The sequence below is a fragment of the Molothrus ater genome, chromosome 12 (assembly GCF_012460135.2).
Source record: "Molothrus ater isolate BHLD 08-10-18 breed brown headed cowbird chromosome 12, BPBGC_Mater_1.1, whole genome shotgun sequence".
Lineage (NCBI taxonomy): Eukaryota > Metazoa > Chordata > Aves > Passeriformes > Icteridae > Molothrus > Molothrus ater.
Genome location: NC_050489.2, coordinates 16768151 through 16795097, shown reverse-complemented (window position 1 = coordinate 16795097; position 26947 = coordinate 16768151). Strand labels below are relative to the sequence as shown.

Here is a 26947-nt window from a genome sequence, read left to right as displayed (position 1 = left end):
ATTACTAAAAAGAATCAGTGACAAAATTTACAAGCAGGTGATTTTTGTGAGAATTTACCAGTAGGCAGGCACTGCAAGAATTACAGACAAGTAATTTTTGCTGGGACAACTGTTTTTAAAACAGCATATAAAGGATAAAAATTCTAATAATTCATTAATAGACCAAAGGCACCAAATTTTTATAGAAAGCATGTGAATAAACTCTGCACTTACTTGTGCATGCAGAGGATGTTTGCTAATGGAACAAGAGTACACAGACACCCACAAACACAGAATTTCATGTTGTACTTTCTTTCCATGAAGATGTGGCCTTCTCAAAATGAACCCTCTCACAGGTATTTAATATGGAGGCCCACAAACCAAATCATCACCACAGACCCAAGAGCAGAATGTGCCCACATTCCCAGACTGAGTGAATCACTATAGGATTTGCACACAAAAAGTGTGTGGGTGCAAATTTTAACAAGAAGCTTGAAAAAAGTCACACCCTTTAAATTTCTGTTGTCCAGTCCCCCCTAAACCAAGCAGCCTGATGCTTTCAATTCTTTTTATTTCTGCCAACAGGAAACCAACAAGTCTAATTTTCAGAGGTCTACAGTAAGTGTGAATATCTCTCTTAAAGCATACCACTGTGGGGGTGATTTCACTGGGCTCCACATACATCTTGACTTCATAGAGGGAATTAATATCTTTTTCCTAAAAACAAGGAAGAACAAATAATCAAGTTTCAGGAATCAAGAAGTTATAAAAGTACTTCATGTTTTTGGAACATTTCTTTCTGAAACCACTTTTTTGATGGCACACAGGCCAACAGAAGAGGAGGGAAGCCAGTCATCTCTGTTTTGCTCACTTCTGCAGTTGAACATAACTGAAGATGAGTGTGTTATTTAATCTGTCTATGCCTCAGTTTAATGAACAGTAAAACCTAGTGAAACAGAAATACCTCATAAAGGTATCTTCTAATCAGTCAAAAGATTTTTTGATTTTGAGTACACTTCTATGTACAACCTGAAAAGAAATACCTGCACTTATGATTTCTGTGTTACAGTACTTCAGTGCCAGTATTGGTTTCATTATTAGATGACTCTACAACAATATACAGAGTCATTTTTTTCATTTTATCCTCTCCTTGTGATTCCATCTGAACCCAGTCCTAAGATACAGAACTTTTGCTATAGGCAACATTATAAAAAATCCTGAGGTCTAAAATCTTTTTAGTCTCTTTTAGTCTCCCCAGAAAAAACAAAATCCTCCGGTTTTGATTTCCGCAGATCTGCCAGATGCAGTTTCCTACAGCTTCAAAAAGTCATATACTTGAAAAGTGAAGACAGCACCTCAGGCTTTCCAAAGCAAAGCTCCCTCAAAATGAAACACATCCATCCAGAAAACAGCCCTTTATCCTCAGTTAATTATCCAGGCTCCTTGTTTAGTCAATGGCTAGAGACAAGTCTCCTGGGGAGATTTCCTCATGCTTATCTCACAGTGAGCTTTCAGAGGTACCTTTTACCACAGAAGGCAGTGGGACACCATCCCTGAAATGTCCAGAGTGAGAGGCACAGCAGAATACTTAATTTTTTTCTGAAGAACTGAGCAATTGGCATCTGCATGATCATTTTAAAATCAATGCCTACTTCAGCAAATAGAAGACAGGGCCAACTGTAGGCAAGGCTATTATCAAAAACCCATTTTAGTAGTGCAATGACCCCCAGTACACAGTGGTGCTTCTCTAATCAAATCATGGGGAAGGCAAGAGTTGGCTTTTAATCAAAGATGAAGCTGTTTTTCACACCTTTGTGAGAGAAGTCAGTATAGCCATCTCAATCTCATAGAAAGTGACCTGCTTAACGTCCCACAGAGATCCTGTACCAGAGCCAGAGCCCAGCCCATCCCAGCCCATCCCAGCCCATCCCAGTACCGTGCTGTAGCGCTCCAGCAGCTCCTCTGTCACGGGGTAGCGCAGTTTCATCTTCCTGTACAGCGGGTGCTTCTCGTAGTAGGTCACCAGCTCCACCAAGCTCTCAAAGTACGCCGAGGTGCCCAGCACAAAGTGCCGCCCCTCCTGCTGGATTCGGAAGTGCTTCACCTTCCCCTCTGCCCTGCAGAACAAGGGCACAGCTGGGAAAGGTGGCAGTGCTCACAGGGAGAGCACCAGGGCTTTGAGCTGCACCACAGCTGCTTTGTGCACCTTCATCAAGTGACATGACTTCTCTCTCTAACAAAGCCTTTTATTCAATTATTATGATTATTATAATTATTTTGATAGTTATGGAAATCAGTTTTTAAAGAAAAAAAAATCTCTTGTGCTTGAACATAAGGTTTGTGCTTGCATTGATAAATGCAGTAAAACCATCCATTGACAACCATCCCATCCAAAAATACCCCTACACCCTTTTCAAGCTGCTGAAGTTTTGGTACTCCTTGTTCTCCCAGGTGTGAAATGGTTTTATTGAGATGCTGCAGCTCCAGTTATTTCAATGTCCACCTTGGTAACAGCAGAAAATTTCACCCCGTAGTAAACAGGAGACTGGGGAATTTTGGACAACTTCAATACATACTAGGCATATAGGTAAGCAACTTTATATTTTGCTAAACTATGCATTTTCAGAGAAACACAATTTGATCTGAAGGCATGATGCAGAACATCACAGTTCTATATATTTCATTAATGCTTTTCCAAGAACCACAAAACTGTTCAAAACTATTTCCCCTGGCAAGAGGAGCCAACAATTTCACTTTGACATTTCAGTTTTATGACAGGTCAGGATTTCTAGGGGATAAGGACATAGAATCATTGATGAACCTGCACCTGCTCTGCAGTTTTGAAGGAAACTTCGAAATAACACTCTTTAGCAAGGAGTCTCAGGGAATGAAAGAAGGGCCACCCCCAGTTCTGGATGGGAAGAACAGGACAGCTGGTGCTCAAACAATCTTTATAAAAGCATTAAGGTTCAGGCCAGTCACAAATTAACTCTTGCACACACTCCATACATGGACCTACTGCACAAATCAACCACACTAATTATTCAAAGTTTGAAAGCAAGAAAATAATGACTCTAAAAAGACCATTATTTTTTTAAAAAGGAAAACCCGAATATTGTTGGGCTGCTAAGCAAGGTAGTCCTATCTGTCTTTTCTTACCTGAAAGTCATGGCAAAAGAATCAGGTTCATCTCTCTTTCTAATGAGAAAGGCTCCATCGCGAGGAATTCGCATGAGCATGTCTTCTGCCTCACCCCGACTCAAGTTGTTATAGTACCAACTGCAGCAGAGAAAAACCAGAATGGGCAAAGCATTACAAGGCTTGTCAAATGTCATTTTTAGAAAATAACAGACAGCATTATTAACAACAGAGTTTCAAACATCCTAAGAAAAATTATGCATTAGATTTTCCCCACTTTGGCACCTCTGACAGCAGTTTATTACAAAACATTGTAAGACAGGAGTTTATTTTGGATGAAAGCATCAAGAATATATCAGAACACCTTGTCTGCCTGAAATCATAAAACATAAATCTGCATTTGTTCCTGAAACAAAGGCACTGCATCCTGCTTTTAGTCTGCCATTCGGTTTTCAGTATTTATTCCATTTTGACAGAGTAGATTTAAGATAAAGCCTAAACACAGACAAAAGAAAGACACCAGGGATTTGTATTTTTATTCAGAGCTTGATTTTATCTTTCACCATAGGGATGGACCTGTCTTGGATCCAATGTGCCTTCAGTGAAGCTGTGGCCACTTATTATGGCAATATATCTCCAGCTTATGCAGAAAGGCAGGAAAGTCTAGCCCTTAAATTCTCCTTCCCCTCTCACTGGCCTCCAAAGTAATCTATGGGTGGTCAGTGACTCCCAGATCCCAGGGGGACAAAAAAAAGAATTTTAAAGTCACTGATTAGTATTTTACATGCAAATATTTACTTTTGCCCACTGCACAGAAAACAAAACAAAGGGCAGCGATAACAATGTTCTGCCAAAGAGCAAGAGCAAGCTCTGCCCAGGATCTGTGGCAGACAATTACCAGCTGGAAATAAACACTGTGCTTAGTTCCTATCACATGGGGTGAAGTCAGCCTAACCAGCTCTGACAGGGTGAGGTGGAGGGTGGGGTTAGGCAAATGTAGCTGTTTGGGCTCACTGCCCCAGGAACAGAGCTTCCAGATGGCACAGATCATGACCACTTAGTTGCCAAACCACAGCCAACTACTGAACATACAACCCAACCCACTGGGTGTTGTAAAACACTGCACAGACAAAGGAAGAATTGGCACATTTCCACAGCATTACAGTTCTCACTGATCTTCCAGTTGCTGCTAGGAAATTTGCTTTCCCAGTCACCACTCTTTGTCGTACCAGGTTCTCACAAAGTCATTGTTCTCCCTCAGCATCTTTCAGGAAGCCTATTCCTCAAACTTCCATGGACAAGCAACACTGAAGTGTGCTCCTGAATCCAGGGAATTTTCTATGCAAAATTCCCACCTAAAGCAAGGCAAGGACACTGACATGAGAGCAGTGCTTGGCTTCCATACGTACTCTTTGGTCTCGTGAGGGCTGGGGTTGGGCACAGCATCGGTGAGGCGCAGCTCAAACTCAGCACATCGCAGGTGGGCCTCCTTGTAGTGTTGGATGAGGTCATAGATGCTGTCAAAGGTCAGGTTGTCTGTCAGGTAGTATTTCACATTGTCCCCATCACTGGTGGAACGGATCCGGCAGTGCTGGACTCTGCCTGACCTCCTGAAGGAGTAGAGGGGGCATAAGGGAAATACAGGGTTTGTAACAGATTTTCTTTTTTCAAAGCATTTCCCCACCCATTCCTGGTCAACTACTTGGGGAACTCGTGAAGAGGCAAGAAATCTGTGTCATCTCGTAAAACAGCCGAAGTAACAAGCAACAAACATTCTGACAAGGGAGGTTACAGGACCAAAAACAGTAATTTTCAACTGATAGTACTTTAAAATCTGGCATAAACTTACTCTGCAAAATTTGGTCTGACAGCTCTCTGGGTTAGAAGTCCATCTGACACTACTCCTCATAATGTTCGAAACAGAAGAAAAAAAGACCAAACCGAGACAAACAAATCCCCCGTTAAATCTGTATGACAATGACCATACCAGAACGACAAGGTGTAGTCATCAGGGAAAGCTTCACTTTCCCTAACCAGGAATGTCCCATCCTTGCCACCCATTTCAGCACAGTATTCCTGGAGCAGTTTCTCAGCAGTTGTTCTCCCCCCTTTCATTTTCCCATGGAACCATTTCTCTTTTAAGTGCAGTTCAGTTCGTTTCACCTCCTAGACCAGAAAATAAGAATTTTTTATAGCGCATTTCTAGTTTTATGACTTTGAAACTAAGTACTTTTTATTGGTTATATATAACCATCTACTATTTCAGGATTTCAGTCTTCATAGGCCTGAGCTCTTCAGCCAATCACCTTTATAATTAGCCTGCTTTACCATCCACAGCAGCCAAGTAACACATTAATAACACAATACACATGAGTTCATTCTGCTTAGTTTGAGAATAGCAGTAATACTTAAAAGACTTAGTGCAAACATCAGCATTAGCACAGTACTGAAGTTATATTTCATTGTCCTTGTACTCCTCCTTGCAAGTCCTCCAGTAACCAAGGGAAGAAGTTATTTTATTAAAAATAGGGTTAACTAGAGTTGACCTTCGCAAAGACCCTTTTATAGTTTTTTTTTTATCCCCATACTTGCTATCTAATACAGAATCTCTAAAATTTCATCAGGATAAAAAACATACATCTGTAGACATTGAAATAATCTGAAAAAAAAAGAACATGCTTAAACAATAAAACACAGCCATCACCTTGGATGAATCTTCATCAGCACTCTGTTCTATATCATCACTGAATGAAAGCTTTTCATCAGCAATAGCGCAGTAGTGCCGAGTCCATTTCTGAAAGTTGGGAGATATTAAAATCATTAACAGAGGGAAACTCACTAACCACTGTCAACCACAATCTCAAAAAAGGGTGCAACAATAAAAAAGGACTTTCTTCCCTTCATCCACACTGTTCAGCTGACAATATTACTTACAGAAATATTAAGGAAATTCATGTAAATTTTCAGTATTACAGAACTGATTAACATCATGTTGCAGATGTCATAGAAATAGTACCTGTTCTATTGTGTCCCACATGTAAAGTTCTCCTTGTTGCTTCTTTTCTTCTTTCTTTTCTTCCAAGTTCACATCAATGTCTCCCTTTGGCCCCAGTTTTTTGTGCTTAAAAAACAGGAAAAAAATCAACATTCCTACACTCAGAGATAATCACACATAAAATCAATCATAGTCTTTCAGCACATTCAGAGTTACTGGAATATCTCTCTCTATTGCACAGCCACCTTCTGTCATTATCGTAACAGCAGCTGTTCCAAAAGCAATAACAGGGCTGGAACTTGTTTCTTTAAAATTTAGATCCCATTAATAAAAGTTTAAAAAAACTAGCAGAGGTATCACTGAAGCAATGAAGAAACAAGTAGTTTGATAAGATCTCCCTATTCTTTGGAGAACAGAAAACATGAAGTGACACATATCAAGAAATAAGGATAAACAGGAATCCTTCTGCAGAAAATAGCACATAAGGAACAAAGCTCAAAACAAAAGGAAAAGATAAGGAATTAAAATGAATGAGGAATTCTCTCTTACGAGAAAAATTAGTACAAGGGAAATCTCTTGTGAAAAAAGGACCCAAGTTCTACTTTCTTTAGAGAGTTCACAAAAGTGTCTCAAGGGGCCACAGGCAACATCAATTACGTAACTGCAGTTAATGACAGGATTAATCACCTCATATCAGACCTCAACCACATTCAGTTCTGCACAGCCTACTCTTGGCTGATTTCATTTTGACAGGCCTATCTGAAAAATCTCACAGGCCAGTGAAGTAGGTGCTGCCTCTGACTGTTTACTGACAACATTTTCCAAACAAAAGCCAAAAACACAACCAGCTCACTGGCAGGTGCTGATCTATTTAAAGACTTGTCACTGCTCTTTTAGACAGCACAGAGTGATATGGATGTTCTCTTGTGCACACTCATGATAGTTTTAATTCCCTTTAAATCAGATCTGTCACATTATTATTAATCATGTGGCTAATGCAAGTCCCCTCTCTGCTCTGCAGGGAAACAACAGACAGTGTGGAGAGAACAAAAAAAATCCCCAAAAACTTAAGCACAGAAGTTTTCCACCTTGTAGTGGGGTTCTGGTTTTTCCAATCTTACATTCAAGAGCATATTCTTACACCTATTTTTTTCCATTCAGATATCTAATACATAGGATGCAATACTGTTACAAGAGCAAGAAAACAGAAGCACAGACAAAAGTAATTATTATTTTACTATAGAGATCACAAGCAGCCCTGAGATTCTTCACCAAATTCTGCCGTTTGAAAAGTTCTACCACAGTTTCAATCTGAGAAGTCTTTTGGTTGTGTTGTTGTTGCACAACAGAGCTCATGAAACACCTGCACTACCCACAAGGTCCTACACTAACAGGGAGCCTTCTCAGAGCAGTGCCTCTGTGCTTCACAAGTGGCTCACTAAACTGCATATTTAAATCACACTGACTTAGCAAACACTCATCAATTTGTGAAATCTTTACAACTTCAGTGTGCAGCCGCAAGAGCTTTGGGTTTCACTTGGATGACGGGCAGTCTTTGAAAAAAAAAATAGTAATACTGATCTATCTTCCTATTCAAGAACATACTTCTATCATTTTTAAGCAGGCCACATGGTGTAAAACGTGTGTGATGAGTGTGTGGTGAACATCTGCAGCAGTGAACCCTCGCTGAAATTTAGCAGTGACATTTCAGGAGGTGGAAGACCTTTAGAAAAGAGCTGACGTTTGATCTGGCACTTGAACTGCCAACACTTACTGCAAAGGAAACCAAGAGGAAGCACTTTAATACAGAGTTTTACAGAACATTGTACATTACTGGCAAATGTAACCAGTAAACACTTCAAGCAAGGGGTTTCTTGAAACTAATCTATGAAGTCAGGAACAGTATTTCAGGTTCCTGCTCTTATTCTCCTATTTTATCCCCCAGCACACAAAGCAAGCCTACCTTGATGATGATTTTTTCTTTCAGCTGGGTTGGTGATGGGAGCTGATCTGCACTGGCTTCAACAGGCTTCATCAGAAGCTGATCCCCAAACACCTCCTTGAACACTTTGGCCATGTGTCGCTGCTGCTCCACACTGCAGTGCTCTTCAATTGACAGAATCACTGGGTATCTTTGGTGGACAAAGCCAAGTGAATGAAGACAATTTCTTTTTGCTACAGCTGGCAAGGCAAGGAAGACAACGCCCTCCCTCAGCCCCCAGATGACAGAAAATATTTAAAGGAAACAAGAAGACAAAAGGAAGATATAGACACAACAAATAATAACAGATGTGCAATCACAGAGTTGCCAAGGTCAGAAGGGACCTGTGAAGGCCCATCTAATCCAAACCCCTTCTTTGGGAAGGCCCAATTCCTAGGTTAGATCAGGTTGTTCAGAACTTTATCCAGCTAAGATTTTAATATCTGCAAGGACAAAGATTCCCTCCAAGCTCTTTGGGCACAGATTCACTGCTAAAGCACCATCATGTGAAAATTTGTTTCTCCTCTCCTCAAAATCATGTCTGTTTTCCTTCACATGTACTCTGAGAAGAGTCTGAAACCATAATGCATCCCATGTTATGGTTGTCACTAACACAAAGTTCCTGTGCAGACACTGAGCCACATGGGAAAATATTGCCTCTCTGTGTCCAAGTGGTAACATGGAAAAACAAGACACTGACAGCTTGATTTCTCCTCCAATTATTGGGTAATATTTTTCATGTTTAGGACATCTCAGCACAAGTTAAAGAAGGGCAGAGATGCAGCTCTAAACTGATGTTACCACTTCAGGAGACATGCTATGAGTTCTGTATCTTCTCAGCTAAGACCTTCCCTACAACAGAAACACCATGTCACAGACTATTCTTTGTCAATTGTACCATTTTGTTAATTTTTTGTAAGATTTAAGACATATTATTAAGCATTTGAAGTTTCACTTGCAACTTAATAAAAGAAGACCCAAAAAAGAGCTGGAAACACTATAATTCAGGGTATTCACTATCTTCCTTAGCAATAAATGGTTATGCACTGGGACTCTTCCTCAAAACAGCATCTATTAAACACCCACATGTGGCAATAATGAAGGCTATTGGAATCCATTATTCTCTGATTACTTTTTGCTCTAGATTACAGAGAAATTCAGTTCAGAAAGGTCTAAGCACATGAAAACAGGCTGAAGGAAAATAAAGCTTACTCAGATGTAACAAAGGCATGGTCTTTGATTGCCTGCACTACATCATCAAATTTGATCTTTGTTGTCCGTGTCCATCCATGGTAAATGATGGGTTTCCCATCAGGACCATCCCAGCAATCCACTAGGAAACACAAGCAGTGGGAAAAGTAAGAGACCAGGTAGCTCCTTAAATTACTCTGGTAAGAAGAATACATCCAAAACTTCACTGTTCTATATACAAATTCATAGACCTTAATATTCTAATAAAATATTCCATCAGATGAATTTATTCTCTCACAGAGGAAACTGAGTTTACTTATGTAACAGCAAGACAAATAAAATACATTACAAAACGTTCCCAAAGCATTATTATGTGGGAATCTGGAAATAAGAGATTCAGGCAACTATAGTGTCAATCTACTAGTTTACAGTAATTTTCCAGGGATAAATACATTCCAACAAGTGACAAGCTGAGAGCTTCTGTCTTTCATTTATTTCAACCCTGAAACTCTAATTTGAGATATATTTTGCATTAGTCAAATAAATAACATGAAATTGAAGTGAAAATTCTCCATAAAGAACACAAGTACAGAGCTGCAGACACATACACAATTGCTGGAGAACAAAGACATTAACTGATTTACAAGCAAGTTAAACAGGATGACAAAAGGCACAACATCACAAAAATCTCTGTGCCTTAGGCTTGTCTGTATTACAATGAAGGTAAATAAACTATCTATGCTATACAAGTACTCCAGCTTAAATCCTAAGCTTTCATATAGATTCAGGATTGAATTTTTGGTGTAAAGTGAGAGGAGATTTAGAAGACTCTCTTAAAACTGCCTGGGAACAAGAATCAGAGGAAGTGAACAAGGCATTGGTGAGACATAAGAAAAACAATTTAGGAATCAGTGATTTTTATATTACTAACTTCATATTCAGAAAGCAAACAGTTCTTGATTTCAGTTCTTTTTTCTTTCTTGGTAAGCAGGGGAGCTACTTGTACAGACCAAATGTTACAAACCACTCCACAAGCTCTTTACTCACACTCAATACATCGACATCCCATCCTGAGGCACCTGATGTAAGCTTCTGTGGAGGATTCACTGCGAAGCTGGTCTCCTGTCAGGTATCTAAGGAGCAAAAGGAAATGTTAAAAAAGAGAGGCAGTCAATTTCAATCAGTTCTCACTCACCCACTGGGAACATTTTGCTTCCTATTAAGGACAATGTATGTTGATTTTTTTTTTTGTTGTCGTTTTGTTGTTGGTTTGGTTTTTCTAATTCTGATGGAAGAAACAGACTTTGCTGAACTTGATGCTATCAGGTTTTTGAACAGACCAAATTATAGCAGGTTAAAGACTCAATCTAAATAGCAACCAACCCTGACATCCTTCTAGAGAGCAAATCATGAGCTTTGAAACCCACCTAAACCTCATCATGTTCATGCATGAGCATGTGGGAGGTATTTAGAGTAATATCACATCTTATACTTCAAAATACACCTGTGTGCTATATCCATATCCACTTTATTGCATTCCCTGCATTATTTTATTTGTTCATCTCTCCTCCCTCTCTTTACAGCTTGTTTTCCACTACAGTGCCAGATGAGCAAATCCCCTTCATTTGAAGACAGTTCTAACTCATCATCACATACTTTTTACAATTAATGAATTCTGGCATGAGCTCAGTGAGGCTGTTGGTGCTTGGAAAAAAAGGAAGCCCCTTTAGTAACTTAAATTTTTGAAAGCAGAGAGGCTTTCAGAACAGTTTCAACTCAATACTTGATATTTTTTACCAAGACTTGGGTTTTCTGGCAGCTGAGTTCTATCTCAAAACCTCCAAGATCTTATGAGAAGGGGAAAAAAGAGTCACAGAAACTCCATTTGCTACATTTAGACCACACTGTAGGAAGGTTTCACATATCCACACAGGACATTTCTGGCATAATTTACTGTCTCTCTCACATTCCTACATTTGTTTGAACTGGGATAGACAATGGGACTTTTGGTAACTTACGTGTTATGAGAGGAGGAAATCCAGTAGTGGGACAAAGGATTGTTCATGTCCTGCACATCTATTGAATCATATTTCTCATCCCAAATACTGTTTTCTTTTGCAAATAGGTAAGCGAGGAACTACAATACAAAGAGACTGAATTTAAACATTTTTACCCTATGAGAATAAAAGAAACCCAGCAATGCAGCAAGAGGGGACTACAGGTCCTGCCACCCAGTGAAAATTCTGTGAAATAACTCTATGAGAACTACTACAAAGCACCATTATCTCACCTCATCAACAAAGAGGAAAGGTTCAGCAGTTTCTCTCATAGTGTCATCAATAAACTTTGTCATTCGTTCTCGGACTTTACTGAGATCCTGTGCCCAAGATTCCTTCAGATAATTGCAATACAGTAAAAAAAAAAAAACTTTAGAAGTAGTGTTATTCAGTACAAAAATCAAACAAGGAACAGAGGGATCTACAGAGAGAGACACACTATGTAAGTAACTAAGTGCATTGACAGGGAAAAAATGCTGGCCTCCATGAACATGCCTTAACTATAATCTCTCTCATTTCTAAGTGCCTTAGAAAACATCCTTTGAAAATGCAAAATTGGGAGAAAAAGAAAGTAGCAAGCTTACACAGGAAGTGTAGGTCTCACTTTTCAATCACATTTGCAAGCCTGGAGCTCAGCAGTGCCTAGTAAATACTGCACCATTTTTTCACATGGAGCCTGTGCTAAATAACATTATAGAAATCCATGAAGACGCATTTCCAATCCCTGCCTTCATCCTTATCTGCTTGCTGGCACAGGACATCTAACCGGCTCCATTCCATAGGAAATTACCTCTGACTGCAATGCAGGCAGGCAGCAATGTGAGAGCTGCAAAAATGGGGCCAAGGCACTACCCCAGTGCCCCTCGGTGACAGCAGTGACCAGACCAGGCATTCATCTCTGACTGCACACAGCATTTATTTCTAACCTTGTCTGTTTATCTACATGAGTAAGTGGAGGCTTGTTAAAACCTTATTTACTTTGTCCTCCCTCTTGTCCTCTGGTGCACCTTCAGAGGCTTTATATAGATGAAAAATAATAGCTCTTGTGGACTTCAATGGAGAAGCAGAAATCTTTCCAAGGCCCAGTATTACAGTGGCATCAATCATATTCTATGACTCTTCACATTTCTTTTTAATGATCACAGAATTCTGTGATACAACCCCAAGAAAGAGTTCAGTATTTCTGTAACCTTCCCACCTGCTGCTCGTGTAGCAGGAATCTCTGGAAGTCATGGAGGTGAACTGCTGAAGCATCTGGACGGTCAGTATTTCTTTAAAAAAAGAAAGGGAAAGTGAAGCTAAAGAAATAAGAGAGGTTAATCAGATGTTACAGCAGAAGATGACATGGGTTTGTATCTTGGATTTACAGTATAAAGGTGCTGCCACCAGCAAGAGACTTTTTATAATTTCAATGGGATTTAGAGTAGGCTTATATTATCCAATTACTTATTTTGAGCCTCCTGGATTCCTGATGTACATTTGAGAGGAATTCATTGGGAAAATCACCAAATCTGTAGTCATTGCTTTGTAGCAAATGAGCTGCATTAACTTGACCTGGGTTTTGGTAAGTTTAGTTGAGGCACAGGGAAAAGCTTCTTTTAAACAATCACAGAGCCACACTTCACAAGTAATTCCTTCTTTGTAATACTTAGATGAACTACTGTGATAGACCAAAATCTTCTGAAAAAGGGGGCAAGGTGCAGCTGCACTAAGGAAAAGTGATATCACTGATGTGCCTTCTGTAAGTCACAAATGCAGCAGCATCTGGTACCAGGAAGGTGCTTACAAATCTGTGCTTTTAAGCAGCCTCACAGTTTAATTATTACATGACCCCGAGTTAAGGAAATACTCAGTATACTCAGAGCAAATTTTACAGTTACTTCCTTAATCTGTTAGTGTCATATTCAAAACTAAGATAAACCAGTTTAATCCACAATCAGTGGGTTGGCAATGCCTGGGATCTTCTTCATGCTGTACACATCTCACTTAGACTTTGAAGTCCATCAAGTGGAAGATGCAGAAACCATTGCTATCAGCATTCAGCTCAGCTCTAGGCAAAGCCTGTGCACCACATCACTCTCCACACTGAAGCAAAAATTTCTGCATCAAATTGCCCTTCTATAGCTCTGTTCAGCTCTTTATAAAATCAGAGGACAACAACTTCAGTCCATACCATTTTTATAGTCAGAAAGCAAAAAGCAATCACCAGGACTTACTTCCAATGTAAGTTCACCTTTCTGAATGCAAAAATAGTCATGATTTCTTTTCACTTACTAAAACATTAGAACAAAAAATAAAATTAAAAAAAATGTGAGGTAATATATGAACAATCCTGCAACACTACAGCCATATGAAAATGCAGAAAAATAATACAAATGAAGAGTCTCACCCAAGAATGAAAACAGAGGAATCCTTTTTGAATTCATCAAGGATCTTAAAACAAACAAAAAACAAACAAAAAAAAATCAAACATAAAAAAGGGAAAAAAGATAAAGAATATCCAATTTTCTATCTAAGTCCACCTAATAATGTCTATTGGTTTGTAAAGGGGAAATAAATGCCTGTCTGCTCTAGAGAAGTTGCACACAAGTTGGCAAGACGCATTTTTAATTAAATGTAGAAGAAAAAACATACTGCCAAGGCTGGCAACTGCACTTCAGGCCTTTCAATGTGAACACAATTCTCAGACAAAATACTTGCTTTGACAAAGCACAAGCAGTCAAATTTCTGGGGAGCTTTTACTGTTTGATATCGCAGAAAAACTGGAATTAAGTATCATTCATCACATTTATTCAAGTGAATATAAAACCTAAATTGTTTCTAGCTTGGCACAGCATTGTTAGAGATTGCAGGAAACTTATCAAGTGACCCAAAGCACTTGTAAGCAAATTGAGAAATTTCTTTGCAGTGATTCACACAGGGCAATAACAGGAGCTTAAACAAGTCAGAGAGGCTCCTTGCTGTGTGTTTTACTCTTCAGCTTTCTGCTCTGGCTAATTAACAGGACTTTCATGGCCAAAACTAAAATCCTGCCAGTTAATCTAGGGTTTTTATCACTTCACCATGATTTCAGCATCACTTTTAAACAGCACAAGCTGTATTGCCAGAAAATCAGCATTGACTTTGACTATCGAAGCTTCTACTTTAGCATCTGCAAAATTAAAGTTGAATCCACAATAAGCACATAGTGAAGAAAGACATTCATGCAAATTATGTGTTTTCACACAGTTTTTAAAGGGTTTAAACTTTTAAAGGGTTCCTAACTTTTAGAGTCACTAAAAGTATGCAGTTTCCACCAGCTTCATGAATCTGTACAGCAAATACAAGGAAACAGTCAGGCAGTGTCCCACTTAAATTAGCTAAAATGTAATTCCACAGCATTTATGCCTCCCAAGGACTGTCTCATGCATGTCCTGTAATGGACTTGCTGCTGCTAATCTGCAATATGGAATTGCTTCTACCAGTAAAAAATACCAGCCAAACCTAATGAAAAGACATTCAGCATTCTGAATAAACTCACAAAAAGAATTCCTCCTAAAAACCCAGTAATGTCTGTGCCTATCTCTACTACCAACACACAAGAAGCATCATGAATGACTTGTTCATCTCCTTAGGCCAACTGCTGACAGTGATTGTTATCTACACATCGAGTACAGCACTCACTCTTTTTCTGGTACAAGAATGAGGAAAAAATAAAATCAGTAACAAACAAAAAGAAAACCAGCTCTGACTACTCTGATGCAGAAGTTGAACGGTATGAAGACAATTTATGAAAAGCTTACCAATTTCTGTTGTTCAAACATGATTTTCTTGTAGAACAAATGAAACTGTTCAAAAGTAAGCTCTTCCTTGTGAGCACCTATTTCCTACAACAGAAAGTAGCACACAGTGAATTTAGAATTCCTTTAAACTGCCCCTTGCTACAATGAACAAGTTACTATTACTCCAGCTGGCATTCTCTGTTCTACTCCAACTTTATTTATTTTTAACCACCAGGATTTTTTAATTTATTTATGCTTTTAAGAATACAAACAAGAAAACAGATGTTGGTTTATGACATAGTACTCTAGCCTCCATCTTTGGCCTTGCATTTTGCACCCTTACTCCACTTCCATGACCAAGAGAGAAGTAGAGCATCATTTAGTCATTGTGATCTGGGCCAGCAGAAGCAAGAATGTCTGCTTTGAGGGTGGAGAGTTGGAAAGCAGGAAAGGGTGGGGATATTCAAGGTTCCTGTAGTAATGGAATGACCTTCAAAAGCTATTAATGTTGGCATTAGTTGGAGAGAAAAGGTTATTATTTGATCATATTGAAAAAAAAATTAGGATGAAATTCATACAGAAGAAAAAGAAAGATAAAATACTTTCCTACGTACTTGCTCAAGTACTGGAGCTCAAAACCCAATGTTGGCTTTGGTCACCCACACAATGAAAAGAAGGAACATTTATGTCTGTTATTTTCTTATACCCTCAGATATAGGCAAAGCCAAACTGACAGATTAATCAGTATAATTTATTTAACTATACATGATATAAATCAAAAAAAAGGAAGTGTCCTAAAAAGAAACATCAACACTTAGCAGATAATACCAAACACATTTGAGTAATAAGGTAATTACCGCAAATTTATCCTTCAAGTACTTCATGCTGCTCACTTTGAAGTTTACTTGGGGAAGGACAGTTTTCAGCTCTCTAAGACTGATACTGGGGGAAAAAGGAGAAAAAAAAGATAGCAAAATCACCACTATGTGTTGTGTCTAGACAGCTACTCATATATTTTTATCGACAGAAAAACGTGACTATTGAAACATTTTGTGTAGGGCTCATCTCACATACATGTAAACTAATATAAACTTAACAGCTACATGGAAGCAAGCTAGACATGGAGGAACAGGCAATTCAAGTAATTTGGAATTAAAAGAACCATGTTGCATAGATAGTTATTTCTCTCTCAGCAATTAATCAGATCTAGATAATCAGCTCAAATGTAGATATTTATACATGGTCAGATGAACTGCAGCCTTTTCTCCACTGAAACTGGATTACAGACACAGAAAACATCATGCAAAGGCTGTATTGAAGAGATGAGCACAAACAGAAAATTAAAAACCCCAGTTTTCAATACCATTTTAACCGTTTTCTCCAGATGTTATTCAGTCTTGTAATGCTGATTTGCAGCAGCAAGACTCTTCCTTCTGCAACACCTGAACATGATCTCATTCTCCTCTCCCAACCAAGTCTTCCACTTCCATTTACACAGACCTGATGATTCTTTTCACTGAGTTTCAGAATGCCCAGTGATATCCCAGCAACACTTCAAAAACCAGTTTTCTAGATAACAGCAAGGCAGCAAGTCAAGGGAGCACAGGTACAAAACATGTGGGTCCCATTTCTGAAGCCCACAAAATATTAAAGCAATACCAACAGCTCCCAACAAAACAAGACTGAGGGACTCTGCCTTGGCCTACAGGACAACTCAGAAGCCATTAAACCTCTGCAAACACAGAGTCAGAACAGAGTTGCTTGAAAGCAATAAAACCAATCAGCACGTAGATGAAAGTAACACTTCCATTCTACATTGTCCATGCCAGCAGCTACCCTGTGAGATATTCTCATCTCCATTGTGCAAGAGGGAAAGAGGTAAAGCAAGAAGGAACTAAGCCAAAGTCCATGCCCAAGCCAGATTAGAACTCAGGAAATTCCTGGCTTTCCGCCTCGTCGCCAGACCTCTGGAAAAAAACACTCTTAGGAGCAAGAAGGAGCACTCCATTTGTACACTAAACACCAAGCACAAGCCATTTCCTCTGGCCAGACAAGGGCAAGAGAAAACAAAGAGCTGGGGCTTCATTACCACTGGAAAAAAATTCAACCTGTGGAACAGGACTTGCCTGGTAGCCCTACAATTAGCCTCCCTAAAACCTACAATTCTGAACACAATGGACCTCAGCCCAAACTCCTATCCTGAATTTTTCTAAAAGCATGAATCATCTTGGAAGAGAAGTGCAAGTCTCCATGGTCCCAACCAAGCTGCCTTGTAGCAATAAAACAATCCTAAATCAACAAATGAAACCTCTTCAGCAGACACCTACTGTCAGCCACAGCTGCTCTGTCCTAACATTTGCTTTTGCTTTGTGAACCCCAACAACACACCCCCATTGCAGGGTTAGTTCTGAAAATGCATCGGGGGTACAAGTCAATGTCCAGTACAGGATGGGACTGTGGCCAGGTGGGGAAACACAGCTCTGAAATGGGGTCTCAGCTCAGCCTGCACAGTGCCACAGGCTGTCTGCACAAAGGTGTGATTTCCTGCAATACCACAGCCTCAGCCACACAGAGAAACACCTCACTGCAGTTTGCTTTTGGAAAAAGGTGTACACAACAGGAAAAACATGAGCTTTTCTACACTGATTTGTACTTTAGAATAAAATGCATGTTCCAGACAAAGCGAAAAATCATGGTGAAATGATAACACAGAAGGGAGGAAAAGCTAACATTCTTCTCAGTGTCACAATTTCTGGCAACTCTAAGGAGAGGTGTGCAGCTGAATTCATTTTTTACAAAGTCTCCTTTGCGTGTAAAAGCTACAAATCCACATCACAGATGGACCTGAACGGAACTACTGAAACCCAACACATGAAGCCACACATCACACTGGGAGCTAGAATCCCTGGGCCTTCTTTCACTTGAGAAGCACCAGGTCAGAGGTGATTCTTTGGCTTTGGTCTGTTCAAATACAAGGCAGAGACAAGCCCATGGCCAGGCAGTTGCCAGCCAAGCTGAATGCCTAAAATAACACCTTGCTCATTCTGGCAAAGTAATTCTAGGCTAAAATTTGAAATATTTAGTTGCCATCATTTGTTTCCTCGTTATACCATGTACATAAACCTGAGGGAATGCTATGAACACATTGTATTTAGCAAAAGGCAAAACTCAAGTTGCTAAAGCAAAGGCAAATGCCATTTTCACAGATCTCATACTCCACATCTTGTACAATGAATTTTTTATTTAGTTTCATTCCATGTTAGAATCTGCAACAAAAAGTCACTAAATCTGAAAAAAGACAGAATTTCTTACCTATTTTTTCTAGTTTGATCAACAGAATAGATCTGCTTTCTCAGCCAGCTTGTAGAAGAGGGAGAAAAAAGAATCATAGAATTATAAAGAATATACAGCCAATGAAATTTCAAAATCTATAGACAAAATTCAATAGAGATACTTAAAGGTCTTAAGATTCATCTCTTTTAGCAAAGCAAAAACATTACCAGTGCAGCATTCAAGGATCCAGACAGTTTTTTTAACCACATTTGTAAACATGTACTTTGCTGCATTTTAAAGTCACATAAACAACACAGGAAGGGGAAGGGTGGGCAGGACAGAAAAGAATGAGTAACCAGAAGCTGTAAAAAAGTAAGAGGATAAAGTGAGCCAAAACTTCAGCTAATCTAAACTGGAGTAACTCCATAAAGTCAATGATTTCTGCCAGATTTATCTTTGAGCTGTTGGCTCAAATATCTGTTAGATGCATAAAAATTAAAAACTAGAGGGAAGGGAGAGGGTTTTAAAGAATTTTAAAGAAAATCCTCTTTATAGAGCATGTCAGTTTTAGATGCACAGTAAAATACTTTTAGTTGCACCAAGAGTAAATAAATACGTATACAATTTTGATCTAAAAGATGACTGCACTGCTAAGCTGATCTAGAGCCTCAACAGGAATTACTCTTGTTTGACAACACCAGTGTCAAAGGCAAAATTTGGTCAGGGAGCAAGAAAGGGCAGAGCATATCCTCACTAACAGCAGTGATGAAAAGCAATGGGGTATGGAGACCATTGAAATATGAAAAATTGAAATACTGAAACTTTGTCCACAGAACTGGCAATCTGAGCCTGAGCAGTTTCACACACAACATGCTCTAAAGGACAAAGGTGCAGTTTCACCTTCATATGGCTGGCTTTTGAATTTTCCAAGAAGCCAACACAAAAACACCAGCTGCTCTTGTGACCTCATGAAAAGATTTTGTTTTGGGTGCAAAGAACAAGGTGAATTGCAAGTTCACATTAGTGTATGAAGCAGAGTGTGACTCCAGAGCACCTATGTAGCAAAATAGACATTGAGAATTTCCATATGATGTTTCAGTGTCCTACACTAACTGGAAAGTGTTCTTAGTGTAACAAGCACCACTTGTTGAACCTTAAAAATTTCATTCAGATTTTCCCCTTTCAATTCCCAGCCTCACAAAGTGAAAATATGCCCACATACCTCTCTGTGATTGCAGGCGTGGGAGCACTCATGACCTCTTGATACAAGATATTCAAGCCACACAACCATTTATCAGTATCATCTTTAGAGTCAGCTGAAAAAAATAATATTATATGGTACATCAAAGCAAAATCAACACAAAACCAAGACATAACTTGTTTAGATAAAACCTAGTATACAAACTTGCTGATAACCTTCCTCTTTGATAAATCTCATGGTATAGCTTCATGTTGTTACTAATAAAGCTAATAAAAAACAGCATAAGTTTGGGGGTAGGTAAGCTCTGACAAAAAATACTTGCTTTTAGAAGAGTTTTATCAGAGTAGGAGAGTTTCAATATTTCAGTGAGAACACTATAAAATTACTGCTGAGCTCCTGTGGTAACACAATCAAAATTCCTTCTCCTATCTTCTGTCTCCAAAGTGGCAAAAGCCCAGATCAGAGCAACTTGAAGGACCCAGGCAAAGAACTCAGTGCTTCCATGGCATAAAGCTGGTTTGTTATATTCCCAGCAACCTACAACAAAATTGCAATATACTGGCTTTTGACATAATCACCTGCTATTTATCTTAACCATGCCTCAACACAGATTGAGGCATGGTTAAGACTAAATTTTGGCAAGACAAACAGTAAGGGAGCAATGTACAAAATTGTTGTAGCATATATAAAACATTCTAATACAAGCCAAAAAAGGTCTAAAATTCCTTATGTGGCCTAGCTAGAAGCCAGGCACATCTTCCTCCCTGCCCTGCAAATTAGTATATCACTGCTTTGCTTTGTTTAAAATTTAGTTTGCCTTTCCAATTCCCAAACCAGAAGAGTCCTCCTCATTTATCATGATTGCATTTGGTAATTCTTCAGCCCAACAGAAGGAAGATGAGGAACTGCTTGCTGGGCACAGCTTTCCCTAGGAAATACCAGCTAAGCTGCAATAACCTTGCATGGGATGTGATCTTTACAGCCCTCAGCTGGGCAAAGTCCATTTGATTTAGCAGGCTGGCTCTGAAATTGCATGAAGGCATTCTTCAATTAAACCAGCTCTGAAAAATTATTTTCACTCAGGAGCTGAAATCTTTTATCAACCTTCAAAGCAAACAAGTTTCTCAAAAGGTGAAGATTATATTTTATTTAAACATACTTTCAAACAATGTTTTATCCCCCAAGGATGAAGCTGGAGCCCAGCCTCAGCTCCCCATTGAAATGTTTTTCAATTAGTTACAATTTTGGAAAGAACACCCAGTACCACTGCCAAACCAATTCTTCTCCCAAGACAATTCTGCCCCTTATGATAGCCACCATTCCCCTCAAGGAACAATTCTTTTATATTGTTTTAAGGAACTACCACAAAGCCCTTCAGCAAGAAAAAGGATTTCCCCCTGAACTGAAAGTTATATCATGTTGTTCTGCAGTTCAGCATTACAGCAACAGCTCATGGTACCAAGTGTTTTCAAAGCATTGGCAGAGGCCTGGTTTGGGAACTGCCATGGGGAAGGGACTGGAGGGGCTGTCAGAGGAAATCAAGCTGAAGTCCCTGGCACAGCTGCACGTAAGCACAGCCATTTACTCAAAACTTTCACAGACTTGAGTCAACAATGGTAAAGCTTACTTAAAAGCCTCTAAAAAAGGATTAGTCTTTCATTTCAAAAGCATCTGACTGCAAAAAACTTGTATTCTAATACTGCAACCTAAAAGAAATTCATCCCATAAATAATAAAAAATAAAAGCTGTCAGTATTTAAACACTTAGAAAGCACTCCCCTTTTCTCACATTAAGATTTTGCAATTAAGTTAAAGATTTATATGGGTGATGTGTTCATGCTCAGGAGAACAGGAGAGAGAACTACGACTCCAAATAAATTCTCTGTATGAGTCTAAACCAAGGATCCATTACAAACTTTGTAGAAAAGAAATCTCTTTGTAAATTCCAGTAGTTGGAAATTGTATTCAGCCTGTACTGTAAAATCTTTGGTCTCTTTCATTTCAAAATCTTTAGGTTTGTGACCCTGGATAATCTAGCCTATAATAAAAATTGTTCCAACCCTTTCTATAGATACAGGGTACAAACTCCCTTTGTTTCACACAGATCTCTTCATTTTAAATTTATCACTTTGCACTTTTATTTATGGTCCCCTGGTACTTATTTAGAAGAGGGTTAGTGTTATTGGGTGACACACATGCAAATGGCCCAAACTACAACTTCATTTTTCCAAATTAGTCTGCAATTGCCCATAGGTGATAGGAAAATTTCTGTGATACAGCTGCAACTTTTTATGGCTATTATATCCAAAATCATTTCGGGCAGACTAAAAGTGTTAGGACAATATTCTGGCCACACTGAATAGCTGTCCTTAAAGAGGGCAATGTTACCTCTGCTCCTCAGTGCTGAAAACCTTACTGGAGTTATTTAACCAGCATAAGTTCACCTTGCTAGAAAAATCAGAACTGACACTCGCACAAGGCACCACTGGGAAGTGAAACATTCCAAATGCAGCAGGTCACAGACAAGAAGGGCTGAGTAAAAGTTCTGGCTCCAGATTTTAAGCATCTTGTGCATTCCTGAACTGCAGGAGTTAAAACCACAGTATTCTGTGCATTCCTGTTCCATCAATGTGTTTGACTTGTTCAATCAGTAACCTTAAAGAAGAAAGTAAAAAAGATAAAAATACCTGCTAAACTTAAGGTGTTGAGGACAAACTGGGTTCCATAAAAAACAGTAAAGCAGTGTTCTTCTCTGTGCCTTGCTTTGCAACGTTCAAAGTCCTTTGAATTCTTTCCTGGGCGAATTTCTTTTATTTCCATCAGATCCACTGAAATGAAACAACATTCAGTCAGTACAACTGCAGAGCCTGAAATGGTAGGATGGATAACTGAAAGTATGCACAAACATATAAAATAGCTATATATATATAAAAATGCACATCTGTATTGGATGAGAAATGCAAATTGTGACAGTTTTCAATCCATAAATCCACAAATAAATAGTAACAGACAATAGTGGAAAAGGACCAGAAGAAGAAAAATAACCTGTCATATTTTTATTATTTCACTGTCACTGATTTTCCATGGACAAGGTGTATACACATGGCCCTTTGGGTCACAGAAAATGTGATTTCTCAAATGGCATTAACTCTAATCAAGTAATTTTCCAATTGCCATGAAAACTGTTCAGAAACAAAAAAGAAAAGATACAATTCTACCTTACCTGCCTAAACCATCCACATAAATCTTACATAGCCAGCTAACCTTGTCAGCCAGTACAGTCACTGGTACTTTCAAGAAAAATATTTGAAGTAGGAATATAAAGAGCAAATCAAGCTTAATAATTAAAATGTTTGTGAGGTTTCTGATGGCCAGCTCCAGAGAGATCTGTGTTATTTAACACAACCTTTCACCTCTCAGCTCTCCAGAGAACACAGGTATGCACTGGAGCACAGCAGAATGGGAGCCCTGCACAAGCACACACCCTCCCAAGTCAGCTCCCTTTTTTCATACCCTTGCTACAGGGCCTGCAGAACAGGAGGGAGACAGCACTGAAATAGAAATATGTGTGCTCTCAAGATAAGATACTTATTAGAAAACTGAGGAAGTGGTTTTGCTCTGCCTGTGGACCAGAGAAATAAACAGCTCTTTCCACTTCTGGACAGTCTTGACTTACGAGCTACAGGACAAAGTGTGAAGAAAAACATTTCATGGCTGCTCTTGAAATGTGTTTATCAGACCTAGCAAGATCCAAGGAAAACAGCTGAGGGTTTCTGTCTCTCCATTTAAGAATGTCACAATATAAACCCCCTGTTTTAAATGAGCACCTCAACAGTAACAGAAGACCTTTTACAACATAACGAAACAGCAGCTCTGCTGCCAGACACAGGTGAGCTGAACAATAGCAAAGCTTCCACCTGTGTAATGCTGCATTTCTACGACGCCAACATGGACAGACAAGCAAGGAAATTCATCAACAAAATCCTGATAACGAAACATTAATTCATCTTGGAACTTCTTATTCTCTGCAAAATATCCCAGGCCAAACTTCTACCAGACACTCCTTTCTCACAATCATTAAGCAACTTACACTGTGAAAATGAGACCTCAAAGGTTAACCTGAACTAATCATAGGATACAAGCATCTTTCTTAAATTAGTTTTTCCAAGCATCATTATTCAAGGTAGAGTTTTTAATGTCTCAGCACGGAAACATCTCCTAAGATCTGCATATCTGATTGGTGAAGATGCCTAAATTTGTATGTTTCCAAAATAATTCACACTGTGCCTATAAATGACCAGGAACCAAAAGCTCCTAATGATGACTCTGATCCCTTTACCATTCAGAGTCTCACTTGGATCCCTAAAGATGTATCCAAATTACCATCCTAAATACCACCATCTAAAAAAAGCTGATCTTACACCATGAATTTACATTAATATCAACAGAGAAGAATCGGAATGCAGAGATGGAAATACCCAGATGGAGAGGGGAGGAGGTTGCACGGCTGCAGTAAAATGGCACAGGACTGCACACCAGGCTGCCTCATTCCAATCATTGACAAGTGCAACCCCAGTCACCTCTTCTGCTTTCTCTTCACCCAACAAATCCCTGCTGAAAAACACTTTTAACTTCAAAGTGAATCATACCTTTCCTTTCAGACTCCTGTAAATCCACACACGTGAACAACACAACAAAAGGCCCCCTCAAAGTACAAACTAGAAGCAGTGATAAAAGAGATTTCACAACCTGCATTGCTGTTGTCATTTCCAGGGGGTCTTACCTCACACTGACCTCTGAAATAAACACACAAACTTACCCAATGTCTCCCCTCAGTTACACACTCACTACAGCCCTTCTCCTTGCACTACAGCCTTTCAACCCCTTCTCCTGCATGAACCTGTGTGTATATACATAGTGGCACAAGGATCTTTGTATGCACAGACATGTTATTGCTTCTCAAACTGGTTTTTCAGAAAAGGTTTCGCTATACCCTAATTGCTAAACATTCAGGAAATAGAGGAATGGTTCAGCTAGAGAACAAAATAGGGTGAAAGACAGAAGAAAGAAATATTTCTATTAAAAAACTCAAAATTCAAAATTTAACATTCCTACTACTTTCAGGCAACATATTTATATATATCTCCTACAGAATTTGGGCAAGATATCATTACATTTCCTTAGAAAATAAATGAAACAGGTACAAAACACAAGCTTTATTAAACATTCTTTAGATTTTTACAGAAATAAAGATGTAATGCACATTATAGTTTCAAAAAATTAGTAGAAACTACCTGTATGAATTTTAATGACATTTCATAGTGTTGGTTAGGATGTATTACTCTACATTATTGAAAGAAAAGCCAATGTAGAGGATCAAAAGGAAAAAAGAGAAATATGAACACCAAGCGTTAATTCTGGTCTTGCACTAAGGTCTGTGTGTTCCACGTGATGCCCAGTAACTCCAGAATGGCTGATTCCAACTATACCAAGAAAGGAGTGGGCCAGGAAAAGCTGCAACATGTTTCAGACTCAGATTAGTAAATCAACTGTACCAACGTAGTTGTTACGCAGTTACTGTGAACTTTTTTAACAGCACAATCTGTCACTGAACAATTCAAATGTAATTTCATACCTATGCCAGAACTGCAGGCACAGCACTTCAGACACTCTATCTTTGTACTGCCTTGAAGTACTGGAGCTTTCCTCCTTCTCAATCCCACATGCAAATTGCAGAGCCCTGGCTTCACAGACACATATTTCTGGGGCCTGATACACCCAAAAAAAGCACAGACCTGGACAGGTGCACCTTGCAGAGTCAAACCAAATCCAATACACTTGCAGGTGCAATTACCACAAGAAAGGTGAAAGAAGATTAAAACATTTCCTAAGGAAACATGAATCAAAGTATGTCCTGTAGAGAAATTGACTCACATCCAGTAAGACAAGGAGAGCACTCCCCCAGCACAGCCAGTCCCCAGCCAAACCATTTATAACAGTCTAGTGCCACTCTAAAACCCACAATTAGTTTACAGTTCATCCATCCCTTTATGTGACCATTTCCCCAGGTTGAAGGGATCTCCTCAGCAGCCTCATCAGTCACGGATTGATTCTGACAATGCCTCAAGAGGCTCTTTAAGGAGACCAGACTCCAAGGCACCTTCAATTACCACACTGTCTCAGCTCTGATCTGGATGGGCATTCGGGGCAGTTCAGAGCCTGAAGCTGCTGAACTTCAGCTCCTGCTGCTGTGTTGTTTGGCAAATCAATCAGTGAATTCAATGGGCTCCTTACACTACTACATTGATACTTTCCTAATACTGCACAGATGAATTGCTCAGTGCCTTCCAGGGCACCTGACAGAGCTCTTTATTGCCATGAACTTAACAATAAACTTCTGATCCTCAACATCTCCACTGATCTCCATTCAAATAACCCAGCAGCAGCGATCATGTTCAGTCACACACTTGCAGGTACAAATTCCTGTTACATTTCCTGCAGTCACACTTGGAGGTAGATGGCAAAACAGAGCCTTCATTTCACTATAGCAGATGCTGTGCAAGCTGAGGGGAAGACATGATACAAGATAACCAAAGGTAGAAAACTAATGTCAAGAGGAGAACTGTGGAAAAAAAAAACATTATTACATTGTTATACACTGTGCTGCCCTGCAATTTCAAGAGAGAAGTTCTGGCTCTGTCTGCCACAATGGTCACCCACCAGCCACCTCTGGGTGGGAACAGAACCATCCAGCACCTGAACAGACACATGGGTTGGGGAACAGACCCTGCTGAAAACCAGCCAGTGCCACCAGCAGAGCACCTTCTGTGAGCTGGAAGTGTCAAGTTCACTGGAGGAAAGAGAGTTTGCAAGAACACCTTTGCTCAAGTCAGTCAATGTTAGCCTGGACCATCAGGCTGCTTGCATGTAAATGCATGGGTCAAAAAACCTTAGAGGCTGTCAACCCGTCGAGGTACTCTTGATAGAAAAGTCTACATTAACAGTGTAAAAGTTTGCCTGAATCTGCCATTATGGACTACAGAGTTCTGTAAGATAACATTCCTGATTCAAAGCCCAGATAGCCCAGGAGTCCTCCAGTGTCTGTGGCCACAAATGGTGCTCAGCTCAAAACTCAGTCATGTACTTAACGAAGGAAAGGAAAAGCCTACAGAGAGCTTCAGAGTAGGCTTACAGAGTCAGAAATCATGCTGTGAGCATTATTTCAGTAAGTCTCAAGAAGACTTAAGGGAAACTACTGGCAATGTTTTGAAGAAGAAAATAAGCAACTCATCACCCAAGCTGTGTGCACTAAGACATGAGCTGGCCATTCTCTCTATGAATATAATTGCATTTTCACGTGTATATATGTATA

At 39.3% G+C, this 26947-nt stretch overlaps 1 protein-coding gene across 1 annotated transcript in view; it reads right to left on the bottom strand.

Moving 5' to 3' along the window:
* Positions 1-26947, bottom strand: part of PLCG2 (phospholipase C gamma 2) — a 55678-nt gene that overhangs the window by 17351 nt on the left and 11380 nt on the right. The window contains exons 3-21 of the mRNA XM_036390597.2: positions 22263-22403; positions 19598-19691; positions 18415-18462; positions 15960-16044; positions 15124-15207; positions 13731-13774; positions 12540-12612; positions 11575-11676; positions 11303-11421; positions 10332-10417; positions 9306-9426; positions 8076-8244; positions 6134-6238; positions 5822-5911; positions 5105-5283; positions 4527-4727; positions 3139-3258; positions 1916-2096; positions 628-696 (exon numbers count right to left, since the gene is read on the bottom strand). Coding sequence (XP_036246490.1) covers positions 628-696; positions 1916-2096; positions 3139-3258; positions 4527-4727; positions 5105-5283; positions 5822-5911; positions 6134-6238; positions 8076-8244; positions 9306-9426; positions 10332-10417; positions 11303-11421; positions 11575-11676; positions 12540-12612; positions 13731-13774; positions 15124-15207; positions 15960-16044; positions 18415-18462; positions 19598-19691; positions 22263-22403 — 2111 coding nt within the window. The remainder of the gene's footprint in view (positions 1-627; positions 697-1915; positions 2097-3138; positions 3259-4526; positions 4728-5104; positions 5284-5821; positions 5912-6133; positions 6239-8075; positions 8245-9305; positions 9427-10331; positions 10418-11302; positions 11422-11574; positions 11677-12539; positions 12613-13730; positions 13775-15123; positions 15208-15959; positions 16045-18414; positions 18463-19597; positions 19692-22262; positions 22404-26947) is intronic.